At 38.8% G+C, this 21,243-nt stretch overlaps 2 protein-coding genes and 1 pseudogene across 6 annotated transcripts in view; 2 read left to right on the forward strand and 1 right to left on the reverse strand.

Annotated features, from left to right (window-relative positions):
- SESN1 (sestrin 1) overlaps positions 1-4,962 on the reverse strand; it is a 113,844-nt gene extending 108,882 nt beyond the window's left edge. Inside the window, exon 1 of the mRNA XM_025863674.2 lies at positions 3,643-4,962. Within this exon, the coding sequence (XP_025719459.1) occupies positions 3,643-3,921 (279 nt within the window). The 5' untranslated portion in view covers positions 3,922-4,962. The remainder of the gene's footprint in view (positions 1-3,642) is intronic.
- Positions 4,963-5,226: 264 nt separating this feature from the next.
- Positions 5,227-21,243, forward strand: part of CEP57L1 (centrosomal protein 57 like 1) — an 80,563-nt gene continuing 64,546 nt past the window's right edge. For 4 of the 5 annotated variants that reach the window (XR_012378525.1, XM_073893763.1, XM_025863709.2 and 1 more), the window contains exon 1: positions 5,227-5,445. The gene's annotated coding sequence lies outside the window, so the exon portion shown is untranslated. Of the gene's footprint in view, positions 5,446-15,609; positions 15,629-21,243 lie in introns of those variants that run through there. The other variant, XM_073893765.1, reaches the window with a different exon arrangement.
- On the forward strand, positions 14,005-15,499 carry LOC112816936 (eukaryotic translation initiation factor 3 subunit J-like; annotated as a pseudogene).

The raw sequence follows: 21,243 nt of genomic DNA on the forward strand, positions 1-21,243 counted from the left end.
ATGTTGATGTGAAATCAATAAATCGAGAACAGGAATACAGAGAATGCTCTCTCCCAATGTGCCAATTTTTTACAGGTTTAGCCATTCTGAATTGAATCCATCCTACCCCTACCCCACCAACTCTCTTCCTGACTATGGTAGTCTGAGCTGATTTACAGCAATTAAGAGCAAGTACAGCTGCAGGAATTGCAAATTCAGTTCAGCTTCTGCTGCTCTATCAATGAATAACAGAAAGCATTATGGAGCACTACATTTTATAATTTGGTTTCTCACGTGAGGCTGAAGCGGTATATGGAAGCCAGATGACATTGGGCATTACGTGACATCTTAAGTTTAAATTCTATCCTCCAGGATTTTAGGCAGGAGAGTAACATGATCAGATTTCATTTTAGATAAATGACTCTCAAGTTATGTGGAGGATGGATATCAAGGTGGAGGATGGGTTAAGTCTGGAGAAGTGACAGATAACAATGTCAGAACTACAACCATAGTAGCAGGGACAGAAATCCCTTCAGGAGCTTTTTCTAATCAGATGTATCACAGGCAACTTAATCTCCACATGTCTAAAATAGAACTCATCACTCCTCCCAAACTGATCCTTTACCACTATTCTGTCTCAGGAAATGGCTGAACTATTCACCAAGTACTTCAGGCCAGAAACCAGAGAGCATCCTTGCTTTTGTTATTTTCCTCATCTCCTATATCCAATTCAATACTATATCCTGTGGTTTCTAACTCTTAGCAATCTCCCAAACCCATACATTGTTTCCCACTTTTCCCCACTATATCCTACTCCACCATAATTGTTGCTTTGGACTAGTGGAATAACCTCCTAACTGATGTTGCACATCCACTCCTGACCCCTGAAATTCATTCTCTGCATTGGTCCCAAAGTAATCCTTCAAATACACCATGGATCATGTCCCCATCTTGCTCAAAACCCCTCAGTGGATTCCAATTGTTACTAGGATAAAGTCTACCACTCTTAACTTGGCCTACAAGATCCTCTGTTACCCAACTCCTGCCTAAAGACAGTAAGAATTCCTAATATTACTGAGCATTTCTTATGTGCTATTGCACTGTGCTATGCTTTGCAAGCATTGTTTCATTTTATTCTCATTGTGACCATCATCTTCATTTTGCAGATGAGGAAACTGAGTCAAGGAGAAATTATGCAACTTACTCAACATTGCAGAGCTAATAAAGTATTGGAGCCATATCTGACAGAGAATGTGCTTAAGTTTTCACTCTCCCTTCAAAAATATGCTCCAACCACATTGTGTTACTTTCCGTTCCTAGAACTCATCTGCTCTCTCTTGCCATGAGCTCTTTACACAACTGTTCCCTATGTGTGGAATGTCCCCCTCACAAATTTCATTTTTGTCTGGATTATGTCTATTCATTTGTCAAACCTCTGCTTAAATGTCATCTCTTCAGGGAAGTCTTCCCTTACTATCTAAAATTACATTATTTGTTTACTTCTTTATGGTCTGTCTCCAGTAAAATGTCAAAATTGTTCACCACTGGTTCTTAGAACGGCATTCGCCAGGGGTTCAATAAACATTTGTTGTCTGAAGACATGCATGAATAATGTGGGGATGGAAACTGCCTAATCTGGTGACTTTATTCAGGCTGATAAGAAATAAAAAGAAACCAAATACGAATTTGTTCATCCACTGGATATTTAGTAGCTTCCAGGTCCCAGTCAATACTCCTGAGAACTTAACGGCCCTTCCGAGGGGACAAACATAAATGTGATGATAGCACAATATAAGTACAGTGCCTGTTATAATAGTAGCAGGAATTAAGTGCAATAGATGCAGAGATGCAAAAAGAGTATAATCTATGGAAAATCTTCACAGTGGAGGAGACTCTTGAACTTTTTCCCAGGATGAATGAATCCTGAAATATATATCACATAGCCCATGTCTTTCACTTATGAAAAAGGAGAGGACCATTCATTTTATACGGGGGCACTTTACATCTCCTTTAATTCTCACAACAGCTCTATGTTATTATTCCCATTTCAGAGATGTGGAAATCCAAACTCAGATAGATCAAGTAACTTGTCCAAGGTTATGCAGTACATTAATAAAGGAGGAGAATTTGAGCCCAGGTCTGACTCCAGTACCCATTTACTTACCAATATATCACAGTCCTCTGATCCCGCACTCCCCAGAGCCTAATTACTTCTGTTTTCAATATAATTCTTAACTAAATTGGTTATCTGCTTTCCCATTTGAATATAAATAAGCAGCAAAATTAAAGATTCAGGAAGAGAACAAAGTATACTGACAGTAAGGGAACAGAAAAACTATTAAAAATTGAACACAAAAATTCAAAAAACATGGATCATGCAGTCCTATACACTCCACCTCAGTTAAACAATAGTACTTGATGTGCCTAATGATGATCCCATTATGGGAAAAAAAATGGTTGTTCTAGACACTACAGTCTAAGAAATAGAGAAATAACTTTCAAGGCTTAAAAGGGTAAACTTCAGGTATCTAGAAAATTAATTCCTCTTGGATAACTCTGGATAAATGAATTGTAACAACTGTTCCCAAACTATTGTGCGAAGAAATATCCCAAGATTTTGAACAGTCTTCATTTTATGGACATGATTATTTTTCTGTTGCTTTAAACTAACCAAAATAGAAAAACTATTAATCTTAGCTTACATATATATACCTAAGTAAACTATAAGTTTTAAGAACTTCCCATAAATGACCTCGAACACATGGATTGAGTAATTTAGACTGACCAGCATAGTGTTACTGACCATTCTTAGGATCTAAAAACAACCTTTCTCTAAACAAACAAGCCCAAACAAAACCCTCCTAATAAATCTTCCAATAAAACAGGAGAAATTGATTATGTAGAGAACAGGAGGAAAACTAACATTTTTAAACTGTTGCACTGAAAACTTAAGTAGGTATGTATGTGAAAAAGAAAAATCAAACAATTGAGGCAAACACAGAGAAAACTAATGAATAATTTACTATGAGCATTTCTAGCATTCACTCAACCTGGGTTCAACTTTTCAATCTGAAGATGTTAGCTCCTTTATAACATAGGCTTTTATTATTTTATGTAATTCATTTTTTTTTTAAAAAAGAAAGGTTGTCTTTAGAGAACAGACCCTGATTTTTTTGTTTTGCTTTTAAGAACATGAGAAAACTTTCACCAATTATCCTGAACAAGTGAAGAAACATTTAATATCCTTTATCATTTGAGAGGCTTTTAAATGAGAAACTTTCCACACAGAATATTGTTTGTAACAATGTGACAAGTATACTGGCTGTACTTCCTAAAAACATGTAAAAATAAATGTAAGAAAAAGCAAGTCTTTACTTGCAATTAACTGTAACTTTCTCACACTTTTCTTCGAGGAATGCAGTTTCTGCTAAAACTCTCTAGAAAGACGATTCTTGTTTACTTGTATTTGAAAACTGCTTTTACTTTAGTTCCTCTTGTACAGTTTTGGCCCCAGATTTAATGTTTTACAAGCCACTCTAAATTTAAGATGTAGAGAATTCGTAATGGGTTCACATAACCACCTAGCAGCAAATACAAAGTGAATAACTGCAAGTAAAACTGCACTATACTAGATGGACAGTTGTAATTACAATGTTTTCTTACCTGGACGCTCTTCAAAATAAATTCACTTTTCTCTCTTACATCTTTAAAGGGACATCTCTTAGAAAGCATAAGCAGATGAGCAAGAAGTTTATTCAACCCATCCAAAGAAACAGCATTTGAAAGCCCGTGTGATGGACGAAGAGGCGTCTCTTTCACCGAACGAAGATACTCGGTTTTTCTCAAAATGGTTTGCTTAATGTTTTCCAGTGCTGTCTCTCTAGTAGTTGAATCTCTACTGCACAGTCCATCCCATCTCACTTCATTCTCTCCTTCAGCCATGACAACTGGAGATTTTTTTTCTTTGCCGTCTTCAGTTACCCTTCAGCATGTCCCCAAAAGCACTTTGTATTTTTAAAACGAGAAATGTTAGAATAAAATCGGAGAAATCGAATCGTCATGAAAACATAAATGTCTGGGAGACATCTGGAACCAGAAGTGTCTTTTATATTAATGGCTTTCAACCGATCTGCAAGACAGAACTCACCCTCTCCTACATGAAGGGGCAGTCTTCTTGTCAGAGACTAAAAAAAGTTGGAAAGTTGGAACCCTACAGCGCAGGCTTTGCTGGAAAGGCAGTCTCGGGGAAGTGTTCTCCTCCGCCTCCCGGGGTCAGCGGATATCCTCACGTTGTGGAGCTGTCAAACCCGTGCTCTGCCCAAAAAGGCTGGTAACAGTTGAATGCGCTCCAGCCATTCGGCGTTTTTGGTCTGGGCAGCCACTGTGTTCTCAGGAGCATTCCCACCCCGCCCCTCCTCCGGCACCAGTCTCCGCCCTCTGCAGCTCCTCCCTATCCCTCAGCGGCCAGCCGGGAGCTGGCGGGGAAATCTCGCCAAACCCTTGCTCACCGGCTGCCGCGGCTGGAGACCCAGTCACTCCTTGGTGGCGGCAGCTTCTGGCAGCCGCTCTCTCAGCTGCAGCGCTGGAGGAAAGTGTCTCCGGCCCCGAAAATTCTGGATCCCCGAGCAGACGCCACTTCTTTTCCTATACCTGCGTCCTCGCCCACCGCCCATTAAACCTGACGAGCACAGGGCTGGGCAGCAATCCCCGAAAGCCAGGCTGGGCCGCGGAGCCGGCGGAGAAGCCAGGCCGGAGACGCAGAGCCCGCCCCTTCGGCCAGCCCCATCGGTGGGGCTCGGCCCAGAGGGCGGGAGCAGGGAGGGGAGATGGGGTCCTCACCCCCAGCCCCTCCCCTTTCCCCGCCCGGCATTAACCAGGAGCCGCCCCTTCCCCAGCGCCCTCTTCCCCGCCCTTGCAGATGCGACCCGCGGAGGCAAAGCCATTGGAAAAAGCCCCGCCCTCCGGCCGGCTACCTCCAGACCCCAAGTCCGCGAGCGGCCGCCAACTGCTGCCGGCTGCTACGCATGCGTGATGGCGAGCAAGGCGCATGCGCCTAAGGGGCATTTTTGCGTCGGGGGCGTTTGTCGTCCCCTGACGTTTGCGATTCTCCCGGCTGGAGAAGAGGAGAGAAAAGTAAGGAGTTGAAGTATACTGAAACTATTACAGACAAGACAAGCACGGCAAAGAAAGAGGGCGTAAATACACACCTGGAAGAAATTGAGTCCAAATTTAAGATTAGCCTGAAAATAGTGACAGTCTCTTTATTACCCCAAATCCGAGATTTAAGAAGGCAGGGCGGTCTCGCATTGACTTCTGGGAAATGTAGGGGTTTTTTTTTTTTTGATGTGCCGACGCGTTCTGTTGGCGATAGAAACTACAGTCCCCAGGAGCCACTGCGACGTTACCTGTAGCGGCCTTCGAGCCAACGGTTAGAGCGGACGGACGGAGGTTGATAATGTCGACTTGGTGAGCACTGTAGCTTTGGCTGCCAGTTTTTCTTTGACAGGATTTTTTCCTTCTTCCATTTCCTCAGGGATTTTGGAGACCAGGCTATCTAGAGCTATCCTCCTTAGTCCAGGGATAGTGTCAGTAATTTGCCTGGGAAGGAGTAGTCCGAATGCCCCAGGCCGAGGGCGCCTTAAGGCGCGAGGAGTGATTGCGATCCCAAGGGTCTTAGGGAGCAGCAAAAGGCCGGGCTGTGGAAACCGGTGCATTTTCTGCGGCCTCTGCTTCCGCCCTTTCAGGTGGACTCGCGCGCGAGGGATTAGGTATCTCTGTGCAATTGTACTTTTGTTTGGCATTGAAGAGGGGTGTTCTGTGTTTTATGCGCTCAAATGAAATACCACGCAGGGCTTTGAAAGCGAGTTGTCACATCCACTTTGTATGAGACTAAGGGGAAAAGAATCCCCAGTATTCCTAGATATGAATGTTTGCAGGCTTTAAGAACATTATATGAAAAAAGACCTATAAAAATCTCCAAAATGAGTATATTTGGAAGATTCATTTGTTTAAAAATTTGTTTTTAAAAAGTCATTCCTCTTGAGAAAAGTCAAGGTGTGAAAGGCAGTCAGTGGACTGAAAACCAAATTAGATTTTAATTCTTCACATTGTGGAATAGATGTGTTTCTAAAAATTGAGCCATGGGGCGCTTGGGTGGCTCAGTCAGAAGAGCATGCAACTCTTGATCTCTGGGTGGTGAGTTCCAGCCCCCATGTTGGGTGTAGAGATTACTTAAATAAAAACTTTTAAAAATAAAATTAAAAAATAAAAAAGATAAAAATTTAGCCTTGTGAGGTACTGAGTATACAACAGTGAAAAAGACACATTCCTTATCTAGTTATAGAATCTAATGGTTAAACACACAATTACAGTACAATATGATATCTGGCTATCTGGGATGGCTGGAAAGAAGATCAGTAGCTTAATGCTGGAAAGGCAGGGAAATCTTCATCCCAGGGAAAGAGAGCTAAAAGAACAGCATATGGTGAGGCCCAGAAGTGCTGCAAATAAGCCAAATCACCTATATTTTGGGAGGGATAACTTTTTGTGTATTGATGTACTTTGAAGCTGCGAAGAGACGAGTACCTGAATTTTCCAGATAGTTTTTGAAAGTGACCTGTCCTTGAACAGATTTATAGTTTCGATGAATTGGTCTAATTTGGAAAGCCTTGCTACATTCTATGCTACTGGTTTAAATCAGAATTTTTTAAAAATGTGAACTTCTTATGAGTATGATTTCAAAAACTAAAAAAAGATTCCTTTTTTGTCCTTTTTTGGGCTCATCCTCTTTTGTCCATTGCGCAAAGAGTAGGGTAGTTTATTAAATCTAGGTCCCCTTTTTACTGCATAGTTGAATATAATCCCTTCCATACCCATGGTTTCGCTACCACCTGTGACTTTTAAATGTATAGCTCCACCCACCTTTACCTTTCCAGCTTTCATATATCCATTTCCTTGATATTTCTTTTTTGATGTCTCAAAAGCACCTCAAGTTCAACATGCCTAAAACCAAATGCATGGTTATCTCTAATGAGTCTGATTCTTTTTTTTTTTTAAAGATTATTTATTTATTTGAGAGAGAGAGAGCATGAGAGGGGGGAGGGTCAGAGGGAGAAGCAGACTCGCTGCTGAGCAGGGAGCCTGATGTGGGACTCGATCCTGGGACTCCAGGATCCTGACCTGAGCTGAAGGCAAGTCGCTTTACCAACTGAGCCACCCAGGTGCCCATCTAATGAGTCTGATTCTTTTTTTTTTTTAAAGATTTTATTTATTTATTTGAGAGAGAGAGAATGAGAGATAGAGAGCACGAGAGGGAAGAGGGTCAGAGGGAGAAGCAGACTCCCCGCTGAGCAGGGAGCCCGATGCAGAACTCGATCCCGGGACTCCAGGATCATGACCTGAGCTGAAGGCAGTTGCTTAACCAATTGAGCCACCCAGGCGCCCCTAATGAGTCTGATTCTTAACCAGTGTTTCCTGTTTCAGTTAACGATCCTACCATCCACTTCTGAAAATTTGAAAACTATGCATTATTGATTTCTTCCTGTCCTTCATACCTCTAACCAATTATTACCAAGTCCTATCAATCTCATCTCCCAAATATCCTCCAAATCCATCCTTTTCCCACCATCTACACAAGCGTAGTCTTTTCCAAATTGCCATAATCTGTTGCCAAGACTACCGCAATAGGGATTATTCATTCTGGCCTTTCTCCATTAGTTCTCCACACTGGAGCCATAATGATCTTTTTGAAATGCAATTCTGACTAGATTTTTCTCTTAAAATCATTCATTGCTGTCTCACTATTCTTAAGGCAAAACTTCTTTGTTAAGCATAATATCATTTTGTCTCTTTCCACCTCTCCATCCTCACTTTAATATACCTACTACTCTCCACCTATCTCTGCGTCAGCCATACAGATCTTTCTTCAGTCACTGGTTCTCATATTCCCTTCATCCATTTATACACTCAACAAATATCTGTTGAGTATCTACTATGTAATGGGACAATCACATATGTCATTGAGCACAATATACATTGACACTTGAACAACATGGGTTTGAACTGCAGGGGTCCACTTACATGTGCATTTTTTTTGATAAATATAGTAGTGTAAATCTATTTTCCTTATGGCTTTCATAATAACATTTTCTTTTCTCTAGCTTACTTTATTGTAAGAATATGGTATAGAGTATGAATACAGAATATGTGTTAATGTGTTAATCATTTATGTTATCCATAAGGCTTCTGGTCAACAGTAGGCTTTTAATAGTTAAGTTTGGGGGGAGGCATCAGAAGTTATATGGATTAAAATTTGTGGGATTTTTTTACTTCCTGGTGGGGAGTTGGCACTCCTAACCCCCACGTTGTTCAAAGGTCAACTGTACAAAAGTCCCTACTGTCATAGAGCTTGCATCTATTAAAGGGAGATCGACAATAAATATGTAATATATGTGGTAAAGAAAGGCAAATTTGGTGGAGAAAAATAAGAGCCAACCAGCAAGGGGACTAGGAAGTGCCAGATTGTGGGGGGCAAGGTTCACTTTTAAATAAGGTGGTCAGAGAAGGGGACATTTGAGGGGATCTGAAGTCGGAGGAGGAATAAGTTGTACAGATACTTGGAGGAAGAACATTCCTGTGAAGAGAACAGCCAGTACAAAGGCCTGTGGGCAGGAGCAAAGAAATAGCAATGTGGCTGGAGCTCAGTGAGTGCAGGGGAGAATAACATGAGATCACAGAGAAAGGAAGTCACATAGGTGATTGAAAGAACTTTGACTTTTTAATTAAAATAGGAAACCATTGGAGGACTTGGAGCAGATCAGTTGCATGATCTGACTTTTTAAAATGATTACTTCTTTGAAATTGTGTTGAGCATAGACCAGGGCGAAGCAAGTGTAGAAGCAGAGACACTACTTAGGAAGCTAAAGTAATGTGTAAGACTGATGAATCACAGACCTGTACCTCTGAAACAAATACATTATATGTTACCAAGAAAAAAAAAAGTAGGAAGGGAAAAATGAAGGGGGGGAATCAGAGGGGGAGACGAACCACGAGAGACTATGGACTCTGAGAAACAAACCGAGGGTTTTGGAGGGGGGATGGGTTAGCCCAGTGATGGGTATTAAGGAGGGCACATACTGCATGGAGCACTGGGTGTTATATACAAACAATGAATCATGGAACACTACATCAAAAACTCATGATGTAATGTATGGTGACTAACATAACCTAATAAAATAAAATTAAAAAGAAAAAAATAAAATAAAGTAATACTCCAGGTGAGAGATGATAGTGGTAGCTTGGACCAGAGTGCTAACAGTGGAGGCAGTGGGAAGAGGCCCCCAGTCTGGATCTATTATGATAGTTTAGCCAACAAGTTTTACTGATAGATTAGATATGAGGTGTGAGAGTATAGGAGTCAAAGATGACTCCAAAGTTTTCAGGCCGAACAATAAAAAGTAAGGAATTACCATTTAATGTTGTGGGAAAGTCTCCAGGTTTGTGTACGGAGGTAGGGAGGTGGAAGTCAAGAGTTTTGTTTGGCCATGTAAAGTTTGAGATGTCTCTAAGATATTCAAGTAGAAATGTGGAGTTGGCAAGTTGGGTAAATGAGTATAGAGATGAGATGAAAGACCTGGCTGTAGATAGAACAATTGGATTTCATAGTAGTGTTTTAATAGCAGTTAAAGCCTGAGAATAGTTGGTGTCACAAAAAGAGGCGCTCCATAGAGTTTGGGTCGATCTGGAGTCATCTGCAAAGGGGACTATGCAGGAGCAGCCAGTGAACACAGAGGAAAACCCAGAGTGTGGTGTCCTAAAAGCCAAGTGAAAGTGGTTAAAGAGGAAGGAGTACTAAGTATGTGAAGTGCTGCTCTAAATTAAGTGAGATAAGGATTGATAACTGACCACTGTACTTAGTAGAATGGAGGTCATTGAGGATCTTGAGAGCAGTTTTGGTGGAGTAAAGAGTATAAAAGTCAGATGGTCATTTTATTTAAGAGAGTATGGGAGAAGAACTGGAGACAGTGAGTATAGATGCAGTACCTTTGTACTGTTTTCTTTGTCCAGACTTTTTTAGCCTGTCTTTGACTTCTCTTCCTATAGATCTTAGCTCAAATACTGCTTTCTCAGTTTCCCTGATCTGATTAAATGTCCCTGTTATAAATATACTCTTATTTTACTATATGTCTCTACTTGCTAATAAGTTAAAAATGTAGTTTTATAATGGTCTGTGATAATTTTGTGAAAGCGTGCCTGCTTTTTAAAAATTTATTTATTATTTGAGAGAGATTGTGTGCAGGGGGGCAGGGAAGGGGCAGAGGGAGAGAGAGAGAATCCTAAGTAGACTCCACACCCAGCGTAGAGCCCATCAGGCTTGATCTCATGACCCTGAGATCATGACATGCGCCAAAATCAGGAGTCGTATGCTTAACTGACTGAGCCACCCAGGTGCCCCAGTGTGTGTTTGCTTCTAAAGCTTAAGCACAGAAGAGCCGCAACTGTGCTGATTTTTCCTCATCATCTGCAGCTCTGAGTACAGTGCTTGGCATCTGGTATGAACTTTGTACATATTTGATGGATGAATGGAAGAAAAATATAATGTCACAGAATTTTCAAAGGTATTGCATATTTATCTATTGTTAACAAAAACACAAGATAATTGGGAGCAGGTACTTTATTATAATGAAAACATTTTAGAAAATTTGCCCTTTTTTTTAAAGATTTTATTTATATATTTGAGAGAGAGAGTGCGGCATACACAAGGGGGTGAGGGGCAGACTCCCCACTGAGCAGGGGAGACACAGGGGCTTAATGGAGTGAGCCACCCAGGTGCCCCGAGGAGTTGCTGCTTTAAATGAAGAGTGCTTTAATCAAGGAAAAAGCTGACTGGCTTGTCTCTAAGAGGCCTTTATTACGAAATTCACTGATGAATTTACCATAAAAAAAAAAACAGCACTCCTAAGTCCTGTGGGCTTAGAAACAGTCTTTTTTTTTTTAGTTTAGTTTTATTCTTATTTTTTTATTATGTTATGTTAGTCACCGTACAATACATCATTAGTTTTTGATGTAGTGTTCCATGATTCATTGTTTGTGTATAACACCCAGTGCTCCATGCAGTATGTGCCCTCTTTAATACCCATCACCAGGCTAACCCATCCCTATACCCCCCTCCCCTCTAGAACCCTCAGTTTGTTTCTCAGAGTCCATAGTCTCTCATGGTTCATCGTCTCTCCCTCCGAGTCCCCCCCTTCATTTTTCCCTTCCTTCTCCTAATGTCCTCCATGCTATTCCTTATGTTCCACAGATAAGTGAAACCATATAATTGACTTTCTCTGCTTGACTTATTTCACTTAGCATAATCTCCTCCAGTCCCATCCATGTTGATGCAAAAGTTGGGTATTCATCCTTTCTGATGGCTGAGTAATATTCCATTGTATATATGACCACATCTTCTTTATCCATTCATCTGTTGAAGGGCATTTTGACTGTTCCCACAGTTTGGCTATTGTGGACATTGCTGCTATGAACATTGGGGTGCATATGGCCCTTCTTTTCACTATATTTGTATCTTTGGGGTAAATACCCAGTAGTGCAATTGCTGGGTCATAGGGTAGCTCTATTTTTAAGTTTTTGAGGCACCTCCACATTGTTTTCCAAAGTGGCTGTACCAACTTGCATTCCCACCAACAGTGTAGGAGGGTTCCTCTTTCTCCACAACCTCTGCAACATTTGTTGTTTCTTGCCTTGTCCATTTTTGCCATTCTAACTGACGTAAGGTGGTATCTCAATGTGGTTTTGATTTGAATTTCCCTGATGGCTAATGATGATGAACATTTTTTCATGTGTCTGTTAGCCATTTGTATGTCTTCTTTTGAGAAGTGTCTTTTCATGTCTTTTTGCCCGTTTTTTGACTTGATTATTTGTTTTTTGGGTTTTGAGTTTGAGAAGTTCTTTATAGATCTTGGATATCAGCACTTTGTCTGTGGTGTCATTTGCAAATATCTTCTCCCATTCCATGGGTTGCCTCTTTGTTTTGTTGACTGTTTCTTTTGCTGTGCAGAAGCTTTTTATCTTGATGAAGTCCCAAAAGTTCATTTTCGCTTTTGTTTCCCTTGCCTTTGGAGACATGTCTTGAAAGAAGTTGCTGTGGCCGATGTCAAAGAGATTACTGCCTGTGTTCTCCTCTAGGATTTTGATGGATTTCTGTCTCACATGGAGGTCTTTCATCCATTTTGAGTTTATCTTTGTGTATGGTATAAGAGAATGGTCGAGTTTCATTCTTCTGTAGATAGCTGTCCAATTTTCCCAGCACCATTTATTAAAGAGACTGTCTTTTTTCCATTGCATATTTTTTCCTGCTTTGTCGAAGATTATTTGACCACAGAGTTGAGGGTCCATATCTGGGCTCTCTATTCTGTTCCATTGGTCTATGTGCCTGTTTTTTGTGCCAGTACCATGCTCTCTTGGTGATCACAGCTTTGTAATATAGCTTGAAATCAGGCAAAGTGATGCCCCCCACTTTGTTTTTTTTTCAACATTTCCTTGGCGATTCGGGGTCTTCTCTGATTCCATACAAATTTTAGGATTGTTTGTTCTAGCCCTTTGAAAAACAAAATTCTCAACAAGATCCTAGCTAATAGGATCCAACAATACATTAAAAAGGATCATCCACCACGACCAAGTGGGATTTATCCCTGGTATGCAAGGGTGGCTCAACATTCGCAAATCCATCAATGTGATAGAACACATTAATAAGAGGAGAGAGAAAAACCATATGGTCCTCTCAATTGATGCAGAAAAAGCATTTGACAAAATACAGCATACTTTCCTGATTAAAACTCTTCAGAGTATAGGGATAGAGGGAAAATTCCTCAATTACATAAAATCCACCTATGAAAAACCCACAGCAAATATCATTCTCAATGGGGAAAAGCTGAGACCCTTTCCCTTAAGATCAGGAACACGACAAGGATGCCCACTCTCGCCACTATTGTTCAACATAGTACTAGAAGTCCTAGCAACAGCAATCAGACAACAAAAAGAAATAAAAGGTATTCAAACTGGCAAAGGAGTCAAACTCTCTCTCTTCGCAGATGACATGATACTTTATGTGGAAAACCCAAAAGACTCCACCCCCAAAGTACCAGAACTCATACAGCAATTCAGTAATGTGGGAGGATACAAACTCAATGCACAGAAATCAGTTGCTTTCTTATACACTAACAATGTAACCTTAGAAAGAGAAATTAGAGAATCGATTCCATTTATAATAGCACCAAAAACCGTAAGATACCTTGGGATAAACCTAACCAAAGAGGTAAAGGATCTATACTCTAGGAACTGCAGAATACTCATGAAAGAAATTGAAGACAAAAAGATGGAAAAACATTCCATGTTCATAGATCGGAAGAATAAACATTGTTAAAATGTTTGTTTTTTTTGTGGGGGGGATACCAACAGTAGAGCTTAAATACCAAGTTAGAGCTCAAGTGTTCATTCTTCTGCCTTCCCCAAAGGCTTTCTGCCTTCTTGAGGTGCCATCTCAACAGCTCCAGTTGCTTAGCCTTTTATTTATACTTGTATTTAAAATGGAAGAATCAAAACTTAAGCTGAATTCCTTATTCTTTGTACCCTTATTGTGTTTAATGTCTCACACTGTCAGAAAGCCTCAGAGGTCTTTCAATGGTAGCCCAACTCAAGTATTAACAGGGCTGAATTAAATTAACTCCCAACATCCATCATAGCTCTCTTTTTGACCTTTATTCATAATAACAGATTATAGCTGTGGCTCTTAATTTTCTGTGTAACTTTGGGCAAGTCTCTTGATCTTTCTGGGCCTCGGAGTCTTCATCTGTGAAATGAGGGCTGTTGGAGTAGATTTTTTTTTTTTTTAACGAAAGCCCATAATTTGCATTAGGGTTCACTCTCGTGTTGTGTGTTCTTTGGGTTTTGACAGATGCATAATGTCATGTACCCACCATTGCAGAATCATGCATTTTAGGGCTATCCTGAAATGCAGAGAAATAATCTCATGCAGAGAAAATAAAAGAGAAAGAACGGCAACAGAAGAAAAGGCAAGAAGAAATTAAAAAGCCGTTAGAAGAACCTGAAGAACCTAAAGTGCTAACACCAGAAGAACAATTAGCAGATAAACTGCGGCTAAAGAAATTACAGGAAGAATCAGACCTTGAATTAGCAAAACAAACTTTTGGTGTTAATAATACAGTTTATGGAATAGATGCTATGAACCCATCTTCAAGAGATGACTTCACAGAGTTTGGAAAGTTACTAAAAGATAAAATTACACAATATGAAAACTCACTATGGCACTATTATGCCAGTTTTTTGGAAGCCTTAGTTTGAGATGTGTGTATTTCATCGGAAATTGATGACTTGAAAAAGATTACCAATTCATTGACTGTGCTTTGCAGTGAAAAACAAAAGCAAGAAAAGCAAAGCAAAGCCAAAAAGAAGAAAGGTGTGGTCCCTGGAGGGGGATTAAAGGCTACCATGAAAGACGATCTGGCAGATTATGGTGGCTATGATGGAGGATATGTACAAGACTATGAAGACTTCATGTGACATTTTCTCTTCTCCTGGTGTCTTCTTTCTGTTGCCCACAATCCCTTCAACATGTAGCACAACTTCCTTTCCTTTCAGTTCTGCCAAATGCTACAATCAGAAGTGCAGTATCTCTTGTGCTGGTTATTTAACCCCTTGACACTTGGGTGCTAATGTGCGAATGAGGGAACTTGGATCTTGCTGCCAAGGGGTTAAAATTGGAAACCTCAGTTGCTACTAAATCATAGTTTAAAAAAAAACAAACCTAATAATGTTGTCATTGTTGCTGATTCCATAGCAGCAGTTACTGAATTGGAAACAAAGGTTGCAACATGACAAAAATTGTGTAGTATTTACCAGCACCATTCAGTAATACAGCCTTAACCATACCTCTTTGAACTACTTCATAACTTGTCAAGAAAAGCAGTTTGCGGCAAGGGCATGTGGTGTGCACCTAGTATTAAAATTGCTTTGTCTTAAAAAAAAATTTTTTTTTTCAGGATACCCCTGAAAATTACTTGTGCTCCATCTATTTATGCCTTCTTCCCTCTCCCTAAACTCCTGGCAACCACTGATCTTTTTACTGTCTTACAGTTTTGCCCTTTCCAGAATGTTGTATGTTGGAATTATAGAGTATGTAGCCTTTTCATATGGGCTTCTTTTACTTAGCAATATGTGTTTAAGTTTCCTCCATGTGTTTCATGGCTTGATAGTTCATTTCTCTTTATCACTGAATGATATTCCATTGTATGGATATACCACAGTTTGATTATCTACTCACCTATTGAAGGACATCTTGATTGCTTCCAGTTTTTGGCAATTATGAATAAAGCTACTATAAAATACATTTATATTCAGGTTTTTTTGTAGACATAAGTTTTCAACTCATCTGAATGAATAACTAGTAACATGATTGCTAGATTGTATGGTAATCTTATGTTTAGCTTTGTAGCAAATTTCCCAACTGTCTTCCAAAGTAACCATACCATTTTGCATTTCCATCAGCAACAGATTCCTGTTCCTGTTCCCCCACATCCATCCTTACCAGCTTTGGTGTTGTCAGTGTTTTGGATTTTAGCCATTCTTTTAGGTAAATGATGATATCTCATTTTAATTTGCAATCCCCTAATACAGTATTGATCATTTTTTCATATGCTTATTTTCTACCTGTATTTATCTTTTGGTGAGACATCTGATCACATCTTTTGCACATTTTATTTTTTTTTAAAGATTTATTTATTTGACAGAGAGAGAGATAGCAAGAGTAGGAGCACAAGCAGGGGGAGTGGGAGAGAGAGAAGCAGGCTTCCCACTGAGCAGGGAGCCTGATGCGGGGCTCGAACCCAGGACCCTGGGATCATGACCTGAGCTGAAGGCAGACGCTTAACGACTGAGCCATCCAGGTGCCCCTCTTTTGCCCATTTTAAAGTTGGGTGGTTCGTTTTCGTATTGTTGAGTTTTAAGAGTTGTTTGTATATTTTAGACAAAAGTTCTTTATCAGACATGTGTTTTGCAAATATTTCCCAGTCTATGGCTTGTCTTTTCATTCTCTTGACAGTATCTTTTGCAAAGTACTTTTAAATTTTAATGAAGAGAGACTTGCCAGTTTTTCTTTCATGGATTGTGCTTTTTGGTGTTGTATGTGAAAAGTCATTGTCGAAACCAATGTCACCCAGATTTTCTCCTATGTTATCTTCTAGATATTTTACTGTTTTGTGTTTTACATATAGGTTTATGATCCATTTTGAGTTAATTTTTTGTGAAAGGTATAATGTCTATGCCTAGATTTACTTACATTTTCATTAATAAAGTTTCTGCTGGCTCTGAAATTATTCTATTGATCAATAATATTAAAAGGTAAAAAAACTTTAAAAAAGAGTACACTGAATATTTACAACCATTTAAGTGTTTTTCAAAAATATTCTTTGGGAGAGAGGCTTGAAGTCAGCCCAAAGATGGGGCCAAGGAGAGCTTTATCTGGACATATGAGGAGATGGACTAACAGTTCCATTTCAGTACTGCTTTACTGTTATCTGTTAACATACGCAGTTGGATGAGTGTTATACATGTAAATTGTTTGTTGGGGAGACTTCCTACCATTAGGAATATTGAGATACCCTATTATTTGTCTACATTGTCATTTCTTTGCCACTTTTCTGCCTAGTGATACAGGTTTGCAAAAACCCATCTGTGGTTTCTCCCCAACAGTTTCACCTTTCTATACCATGAAAAACTGAAGCCATCTGAACCTCAAATATCTCCTTATGTGATGACAGACTTCAATTTAAGTTTTTAAAGGAAATTATCTTAATTATCTAATGTTTAGTAACACAAGCAATTTTATCTCCAAATGCTTACTTGGTTTTTCTTTTCTTTCTTTTTCTTTTTTAAGTAATAGATGAAAATGGAATTTTACTATTTTATATTAGAGTAAGATTATTGCATTGCACATTATGATTTTAGAGGTAGCCTGCCATGAGGGATTGGTGATAAAATTGTTGACCTTTTAACCTGCATTTATGGTGATCCCATCAAACATTAAGAAGTACGTATTAGAGGGGAGTGGGAGGATGGGTTAGCCTGGTGATGGGTATTAAAGAGGGCACGTTCTGCATGGAGCACTGGGTGTTATGCACAAACAATGAATCATGGAACACTACATCAAAAACTAATGATGTAATGTGTGGTGATTAGCATAACATAAAAAAAAGAAAAAAGTACATATTAGTTCTCATTATGTTATCATCCATGTGACTTGAGTTGCATATTTAATCAGAAGCCCAGCATGAGGGGTGCCTGGATGGCTCAGCCTTTTAAGCATCTGACTTCCACTCAGGTCCTGGGATCAGCCCCACATGAACTCCCCACTCTGTGGGGAGTTGGCTTGTCCTTCTCCCTCTGCCTTTCCCCTGCTTGTGCTCTCTCTCTCTCTTTCAAATAAATACATAAAATCTTTTTTTAAAAAGTACGATATTATGAATTTATGGAAAGTGTGTACTATTACCTAGGAGATTAATAAAATTTCTTAAATTTTCTGTTCATTACTTTCTACTGATTTAGATTTGTAAAAGGCTATAAAGGTAATTAAATTAGATACTAATTTGTGATTGCTGTTGTGCAGTACTATCACAAAATCACTCCCATTTCATGGAACAAAAGAAAAGAAATAAAGTGAGAGGGATGGAGAAGGAGAGTCTCAGCAGTGAAAGACCTTTTTTTCTTATTCAGAAATTAATTTTGTAATTGAAAAAGAAATATATTCCTTATGATCTCAGGTGATTTATTCAAAGACTTTTTTCTTTTTTTATTAAGGTATAATTGACATATAACATATTAGTTTCAGGTATAAGGTGTACAACATAATGATTTGATATTTGTTTTTTTAATTAATTAATTTTCTTTCTTTTTTTTTCTTTTTTTTTAAATTTTATTATGTTATGTTAGTCACCATACATTAGTTTTGATGTGGTGATCCATGATCCATTGTTTTCATATAACACCCAGTGCTCCATGCAGTACGTGCCCTCCTTAATACCCATCACCGGGCTAACCAATCCCCCTCCCCCCTCCCCTCTAGAACCCTGTTTGTCTCTCAGAGTCCATAGTCTCTCATGGTTCATCTCTCCCTCCAGTCGCCCCCCATTTTTCCCTTCCTTCTCCTAATGTTCTCCATGCTATTCCTTATGTTCCACAGATAAGTGAAACCATATGATAATCGACTTTCTCTGCTTGACTTATTTCACTTAGCATAATCTCCACCAGTCCCATCCATGTTGATGTAGAAGTTGGGTATTCATCCTTTCTGATGGCTGAGTAATATTTCATTGTATATATGGACCACATCTTCTTTATCCATTCACCTGTTGAAGGGCATGTCGGCTCTTTCCAGGACCTCAATGTGAGACAGGAGTCCATCAAAATCCTAGAGGAGAACATAGGCAGTAATCTCTTCGACATCGACCACAGCAACTTCTTTCAAGATACATCTCCAAAAGCTAGTGAAATAAAAGCAAAAATGAACTTTTGGGACTTCATCAAGATAAAAAGCTTCTGCACAGCAAAGGAAACAGTCAACAAAACAAAGAGGCAACCCACAGAATGGGAGAAGATATTTGCAAATGACACTACAGATAAAGGGCTGGTACAAGATCTATAAAGAACTTCCCAAACTCAAAACCCAAAAAACAAATAAGTCAAAAAGTGGGCAGAAGATATGAAAAGACACTTCTCAAAAGAAGACATACAAATGGCTAACAGACACATGAAAAAATGTTCATCATCATTAGCCATCAGGGAAATTCAAATCAAAACCACATTGAGATACCACCTTACGTCAGTTAGAATGGCAAAAATGGACAGGGAAAGAAACAACAAATGTTGGAGAGGTTGTGGAGAAAGGGGAACCCTCTTACACTGATGGTGGGAATGCAAGTTGGTACAGCCACTTTGGAAAACAATGTGGAGGTGCCTCAAAAACTTAAAAATAGAGCTACCCTATGACCCAGCAATTGCATTACTGGGTATTTACCCCAAAGACACAGATGTAGTGAAAAGAAGGGCCATATGCACCCCAACGTTCATAGCAGCAATGTCCGTAACGATTTGATATTTGTATATATTAGAAATGATCACCACAGTAAGTCTAGTTAACATCTGTCACCATACATAGTTACCAATTTTTTTTTCTTGTAATGAAAACTTTTAATATTCAAGTTTTGCCTCTAAGTGCTTACTTGGTTTTTCTTATTTCGGTTTGTTGGAAAATAGCTCATCAACCAAGTGTTATGTGTATACCTTGGGTGTGTATATGTATGTGTATGTGTTGCCCAGATGAATCATAGAGGCTTTTCAATTTGAATCTTCAGATTTTATTTTTAAGATATCCCTAACAAAACTGATTTGAATTCTTTCCTAACAAGATCAATTTGAATTCTATTCTTTTCAGCCTTTCAAAAGCCTATTTTCTGAAATACTGTCGTATATATTATTCTCAGAATACAGTTTTTCTCTTTTTGGTGTGTATTTTCTTTCTGCAATAGATGAGTGAAACACGTATATCAAGTTCACTCTTTAATATTTCTTCCAGTTCTTCTGTCTTTGGTGTCTCCAAGTTACTGTAATATGCTTTGAATGTCTGAATCTCCAATATTTCTGGCTATTTTAAAAAATAAAATTGCTTAATATGTATTTATTTTGCCCTTATTGAAAGATTTGTGAGCCAGTTCTAACATGTATGTACAATTTATGACATAAATTTTATTTTTTTTTAACATTTTATTTATTTTGATGGAGAGAGAGAGAGACAGCAAGCGAGGGAACATAAGCAGAGGAGTGGGAGAGGGAGAAGCAGGCTTTCTGCTGAGCAGGGAGCCAGATGTGGGGCTCCATCCCAGGACCCTAGGACCATGATCTGAGCCGAAGGCAGATGCTTAATGACTGAGCCACCCAGGCGCCCCATGACATAAATTTTAGAAACTGATCTCATTGCTGGCTTCATTCTTATTTTTCTACTCTTATTTTCTTACCCACATATTTTATGTGAATATATACATATATAGGTAAGATATTAAAATTTTGTGTCTAAAGTTTAGTTTAGAAAAACTAAAATTTTCAAACAAAAGGAAAAATAAGAATAATTTAATAAACACTCTTGTAACTTTTGTTCAAATGTTAACATTTTGCTTTATTTGCTTTTTTTTTGATGGAATAAAAAATTACATGTATGTAGAAGTGTCCTTAGCACCATAATATATTGTCTTCATGTTTTAAAAAGATTTGTTTTTTCTAAAGATTTTATTTATTTATTTGAGAGAGAGAGAGAGAAACAGCATGAGAGGGGAGAAGGTCAGAGGGAGAAGCAGGCTCCCTGCCGAGCCGGGAGCCCGATGCAGGACTCGATCCTGGGACTCCAGGATCATGACCTGAGCCGAAGGCAGTTGCTTAACCAACTGAGCCACCCAGGTGCCCTAAAAAGATTTTATATAAAAGACAACTTATAATACTTGTCATTCTATAACTTGCTTTTTTCACTAAATAGTATATTTTCAAAGCTTATCCATGTTTGTAAATGTGGGTCTAATTTTTTTACTTAGCTGCCATATGATGTTTCATTATATGAATATGACACAATTTATCCATTCCCTTGTTAATATATAGTTAGGTTATTTTTTCATTTTTTCCTATTGCAAGCAAGGCTACAATGAACATCACTATATATATCTCCATTTTTTCTAGGCTTCATTCATAAATACTGAGAAGTAGAATTGCTGAGTAATAGGGTATATACAGCATCACAATTTTCAAATTGTCTTCCAAAATTTTACACCAGTTTACACTCCCACCAGTCGTTCATGGAAATTTCCATCTCCCCCATCTCCTTGCCAGATACTAACAGTTCTTTTTTTAAGTTTTTGTCTGGTGGGTGTGAAATAATTTTTCATTGTTTTAATTTGCATTTTCCAGATTGCATGGCATTTCCTGAAGTTGAGTATCTTTTTGGCTTTTGGGTATTCATATTTTCTCATCTGTTAACTACTGTTCATATCTTTTGTCCCTTTACTGAGCTTTTTCTTAACAATTTGTAGTAGGTTTTGTAATTCAGATACTAATCTTTTATATGTTATATATGTTGCTTTTTTTAACTTTGTCACTGGTATCTTTTGTTGCGTTGAAGTTCTAATTTTAATAAAGTTTTTATCACCTTTC

The sequence above is a fragment of the Callorhinus ursinus genome, unplaced genomic scaffold, assembly GCF_003265705.2.
Source record: "Callorhinus ursinus isolate GAN/ISIS: 27379988/994484 unplaced genomic scaffold, GSC_fseal_2.0 scaffold6, whole genome shotgun sequence".
Taxonomy (NCBI): domain Eukaryota; kingdom Metazoa; phylum Chordata; class Mammalia; order Carnivora; family Otariidae; genus Callorhinus; species Callorhinus ursinus.